Source organism: Pollicipes pollicipes, unplaced genomic scaffold (assembly GCF_011947565.3).
Source record: "Pollicipes pollicipes isolate AB1234 unplaced genomic scaffold, Ppol_2.1 Scaffold_4881;HRSCAF=5763_pilon_pilon_pilon, whole genome shotgun sequence".
In the NCBI taxonomy this organism is placed as follows: domain Eukaryota; kingdom Metazoa; phylum Arthropoda; class Thecostraca; order Pollicipedomorpha; family Pollicipedidae; genus Pollicipes; species Pollicipes pollicipes.
Window position 1 is genome coordinate 11,574,176 of NW_023596576.1, and position 5,108 is coordinate 11,579,283.

Here is a 5,108-nt window from a genome sequence, read left to right on the forward strand (position 1 = left end):
GATAAGGGGCCGCCTTCCCACGGGCTGGACGCGCGCGCCGGCTAAACGCATACTTCCATAATTTGTCCTGGACATTAGATGGCCTCAGATAGCATCGGCCTCGGTCTCGGATAGATTTCACAGCAAACAGCACGGCGACACAAATGTGTCATATGCCTTTGTGCTCCGGGAGATATGAGAACAGGTTTGTGCATCGCTCCGTAAAATAGCTGTGACGTGCTCCAGAAAGCCCGTCGCTCTGCATGCCACCACTGCCACCTGCTCATGACACGGCTTCCTCGCAGCGTGCCTGTGCGGCGTTCACATGCTACGCCAGGCAAGGACACTCCGTTCGTTTGGCAGCGTGTGCCCAAACTTGCGTGACAGCTTCGTGTCGTGGGGCGTCCGCCGCCACCTGTGACCCAGACATATGTCGTCTGTGACCCCAGACGTCTGGCGCTTGCGACCTCAGACGTTTGCCGCTAGTGACCCCAGACCACAGACGTCTGCCGCCTGTGACCTCAGACATCTGCCGCTTGTGACCCCTGCGCCTGTCGTCTGCGGCTCAAGACATCTCCCCTCCGTGACTCAAGACGTTTGCAGCCCGTGACCCCAGATCCCAGATGTGTTCCGCCTGTGGCCCCGGACCCTAGACGTGGTCCGCCTATGACCCCAGATGTCTACCCCGCAGCGCCGGTGCCCATGTCGCAGCGGAACTTCCCGGCCTCGTTCTGGAACAGCAACTACCACTCTCGGACGACACTGACCTCGCACGAGCTGTACGCCGACCCGTACCACGCGGCCTCGCTGGCCGGGCTCCACCAGTCGCCCGACTGGTACTACCCGATCACCACGCAGGCGTACGGCCACAACTTCTCGTACGGCGCCGGCGGCTCGGCGCGCTACAACCAGTACCCCAGCCTCTTCCTGCAGGTGAGGGCGGCGATGGGGTCGGCTGCGAGCTTGGTAGGCTAGGTCCCAGGGGTGTCGGCCGAGGGGCGAGACTGGGCGCAGCATTCGTCCAGAAGAGGTCGTCGTACCAGTGATGTTCAAATGCGTGTCAACGGGACCGACCTCAGTGTCGTGGGCCGAGTGCTCCTCAGAACAGTAATAAGCATACAGCTGACCTTTTTCGTGGAAGATGTGGTCCAGGACATTGTGGTGTTGCCGGCGTCTGCTGCTCAGCAACTGTCAACCGTTTCAGATCGCAGTAGGTCCGTATTGATTGGACTCTCGTGTTTCCTGAAAGAGAACAGCAAATGCATGGGAAATCGTGACTTAATACGGGCACATGGCGGGAGCTTTTCCGTTGTCACGCGATGCCATGCTGGGAAATTGTGTCGGTCCTGTCTTTTTCCCCTGCGCTGCTGCAGAAACCTTGAAAAATCAGACCTTGTCGAGGACATCCGTTTAATGACAACTTAAGCTGCGGAATGCCAAAAATGTACGTTGCTAGTCGAGTTTTCTTGACGACTTGGTCGATATAACGAATGCCATGACGCGGACTAACCCTGACAGTAAATACTTTCCTCTAGATGCGAATACTCCACTGCAACCCCTGTTGCAAGTCCGAAATACGTTATCTCTCCGCCAACAAATACAAGGCACTCGTGGCAACAGATATGCCACATTGTCCTACCAGTTCACTCCACACCGCTTCATTATCCCCGGGTTGCTGCATCCAGCACCTCAGGTGGCCGCTGTCTGTAATGGCTATCGAAGGGAACCGGTGGCGCTTTACTGCGGCTCCCTTACACTGACGCTCGCTATACCCCAACCAAAACGGCCGTAGGACCCATTTTTGGCAGCGCATTTGTGAGCCTGAACTGAAAAAATCGACTTGGGCTTGGTTGGGGCTCCATCCATTGTGCATTTGTTTAGCCGGGCCTTATTTTGTATCATCTTTCGGCTACAGGGGGCCCAAGTGATCTCCTTTGCTGTTTCCAGTAGTTAGATTACGTTTCCTTATCTAACCATATGTGTGGAACGAATATTGCCTAGACTTATGTCAGCCCCGTGTAGCATCCAACAGACATTTCAGCTGTTGGAACATCGTTTATCACTGGCACACCATTTTACTTAATCAGGCAACTTTGCAAAATGCATAGTTTTATAAGATCCTCGACCTATCTCTTTGTGACCTGATGACTGAAAATTCAACGTCCCGAACAGTCCAAAGATCAAAGCTTCTTCGGTATTTTGTAACGTTCAAATAGAAAGCTTGTAAAAATGATCAAACTAGACGTGTTGATTTGTATGCGTGTGTGTTCATTTGCTGTCTGTGTCTGTGTCTGTGTCTCCCGCAAATTATGTATGTCGCAGCATATTTTTACGCACTGCAGGAACCGCTTTCATGCACAGAGTCCCCAGGACCATAGATGCAGCGTATGTGACCCCCCCTATCCCTCCCCCCCCCCCCCCCATTGCGGTGGGATCAATATCTGGCTGATCAAGCCGTCTCCTTTTCAGTCTACGGCTGGTCGCTTTGGAATGCAGCAGGGGCACAGTTTAGACCCCAGTAGCTACAGTTCCTACATGTACTCATCAGGTGGGTCAGCAAAACATGGGACCGTCGTGAGCCAGATATCAGCAGGTTCTGCACTATCTCCTAATCTGTCGCTCTGACATTCCGTATGATATTGAAGGCTTAATCCACACGTCACTGAAGGTGCACAACGGTGCATTCCAGCTGCACTGCAATCTACAGATGCCTTAGCACACGTTTTGAGAGTCCATGATTACGCATACACTCGTATCTGAAATAGCGTTTTTACAAAACATGTTCTTTTTGTCGCCCTTTGAAAGCTTCTCCACCCAATCCGAAATAATTGTTAAGTTTTCACATTGATGCTACGCGTGACCTGAGTCAAATGCACTATTATTATTACTATTATTATTACTATTATTATTACTATTATTATTACTATTATTATTACTATTATTATTACTATTATTATTACTATTATTATTACTATTATTATTTATTATTATTTGCCATACCGCATGGTGTTTCATCATAGCATTCTAGCGGCGCAGTATGAATGATTCACAGTTACAATAAACGCATAACCCGCAAGCTTGAAGACCATCCAGAGCGGCGGGCTGGTTTTAGCACTCGACATCTCCAAGTGGCGGGGACGGTCACAATTCACAAAAAAAGGAGTTCACACAAAATCACAAAAAAAGGATAGCAAAGCGCACCAAAGCACGTCCCCATTCTCGCCCTTATCTGGATATTGTTCATGCTATTGGGGCTTAATTTTACTGTACTTGCTACTTCACTTTACTTCACGTACTTGTTAAACGACTTTGGTAATTATAACGATGCATGCAGCTGTTTCTTGAAAATAATTCACTCAATCGAGAGCATCTTGAAATAACACGAACACAGTAGTGAGACCAGGCGCCCGGGGAATGAGGCACCGCATTTCACTGCGCTCTTCTTCCTCAGGCCTGGAAGGAACCTCCATGCCGGAGACAGCCACCAAAGACTTGCACTGGTTCCAATAGGCGGTGCGATGAGCGGTCGATGAGCTGAAAAACCGGAGCTGCAGGCTGGCCCGGTCAGACTGCGGTGCTCGTGGAGACGCCGCTGGTGCGGGCTGCCCAGCCCGCGGCGAGTGATGTGATCAGAGGCGTCCTCTCTCCTTGGTGATTCTCATGCTGGCTGGACAGCGATACCTTGACCGCCTTCGATGCGTGTGTCGAGAAGCTACAAGCGTCTCCAGAAGGTCTTGCGATATGCGGCGCTTCAGTGCGACGTGAGGTGCCCGTGCAAATTGTATATAACGAAAATACTATCTTTCGTAGCCGATATCTCCATTTGTATCATTCATAATGAGTAACTTGTTGTCTGTTTGGGAATGACTTCGTGAAGGTACAAGTTCGAGAGCATAGCTGTCGTCGATGGACGGGCTCTTGGCGTCCAGACTTGTCCGTCTGTCGCCCGGTCTGATGCCCATGATTTTGCCTCAGCATGTCAACATGTTCGCTATCGCACAACATGTCTCATGAGCATATTCTGATTGTGTTGTTTGAATGGGTTGCTTCCATTGCGGAATTCTTATAATATATAATAGACGTTTATCCGCATCTTTTGAACAGTAGAGAATTTTTCCGCCAAATTCCTTGGCTCGGCCGCAGCATGTGGTCGATGTTTATTGCCGTTTCCCCGCCGACGGCCTCACGTGATCAGGATTTGCCGGCACGCACACCGTCGGCGAACAGTCGCCGGCTTGTTGACCGACGTGAAAGTGATGTCAGTCTGCAAAGTTGACGTTGGATCACGGCCTTGAACTTCACGTCTGCAGATGTGTGTGATGTCGCTGAAACACGAACTGACAGCGCGTCAGCACCTACATAAAAAATTCCTGCCGGCAAGTGCACCGCATCACCAGGCCAATACACACACACACACACACACGCACGCACACACGCGCGCACGCACGCACGCACGCACGCACGCATACGCACACGCACACGCACACGCACATGCACACGCATACGCACACGCACTGACCTCACCAAGCTACTGAGAGCGCCGCCAGCGACCTCGTGGGCGTTATTGCAGAGTACGAGACAGGTACATTTGGGTACAAAGGGGTATATTCGATCCATCTGATGCGTATCCGGTCAGGCATGGTCCACATCCGATCCAAACTCATGATTTTTCCCAGCCTGATCCAATCCGAATCTGGTCCCCCTAAGCCAATGCCTGTTAAAACCAAGATGGTCAAACCTGTATGCTTAATCAAATCCCAGCTTTAATGACATAACATTGTTCCTTACTAAATGATCAAAAATCTGTCCATTTTAACGCAAGAAGGAATAATAAAGTGATGATACCAATGAAGGTAAGCTAACATAATTTCTCCCCACGATTGTACTTCTTTCAGCATACTTTATCTCTGTTCGAATCTCTCTCCTGTGACAGTCCGGATTCCCATAATTTATTACCACTTGATAAAAGAACGCGAGAATTTTATCAAGATCACTTATATTTCAGCTTGAGAAGCTGATTTTTGATGGTCATTGTTAATGCGAAAGTCATAAAACATGTGAAAAGGTGTGAGGAGAGGGGACACGCAAAGTCTTCACCTCGCTGCCAATGTAATGCCGTTAAGTGTTCA

General features: G+C 50.1%; 1 protein-coding gene across 1 annotated transcript; it reads left to right on the forward strand.

Annotated features, from left to right (window-relative positions):
• Positions 1-674: 674 nt before the first annotated feature.
• Positions 675-4,065, forward strand: LOC119101513 (protein vestigial-like). Its single transcript, XM_037224854.1, has 3 exons — positions 675-912; positions 2,449-2,527; positions 3,431-4,065. Exons 1-3 carry the CDS (start codon positions 682-684, stop codon positions 3,487-3,489), a joined length of 369 nt encoding a protein of 122 aa, XP_037080749.1. The 5' UTR covers positions 675-681; the 3' UTR covers positions 3,490-4,065.
• The last annotated feature ends 1,043 nt before the right edge of the window (positions 4,066-5,108 follow it).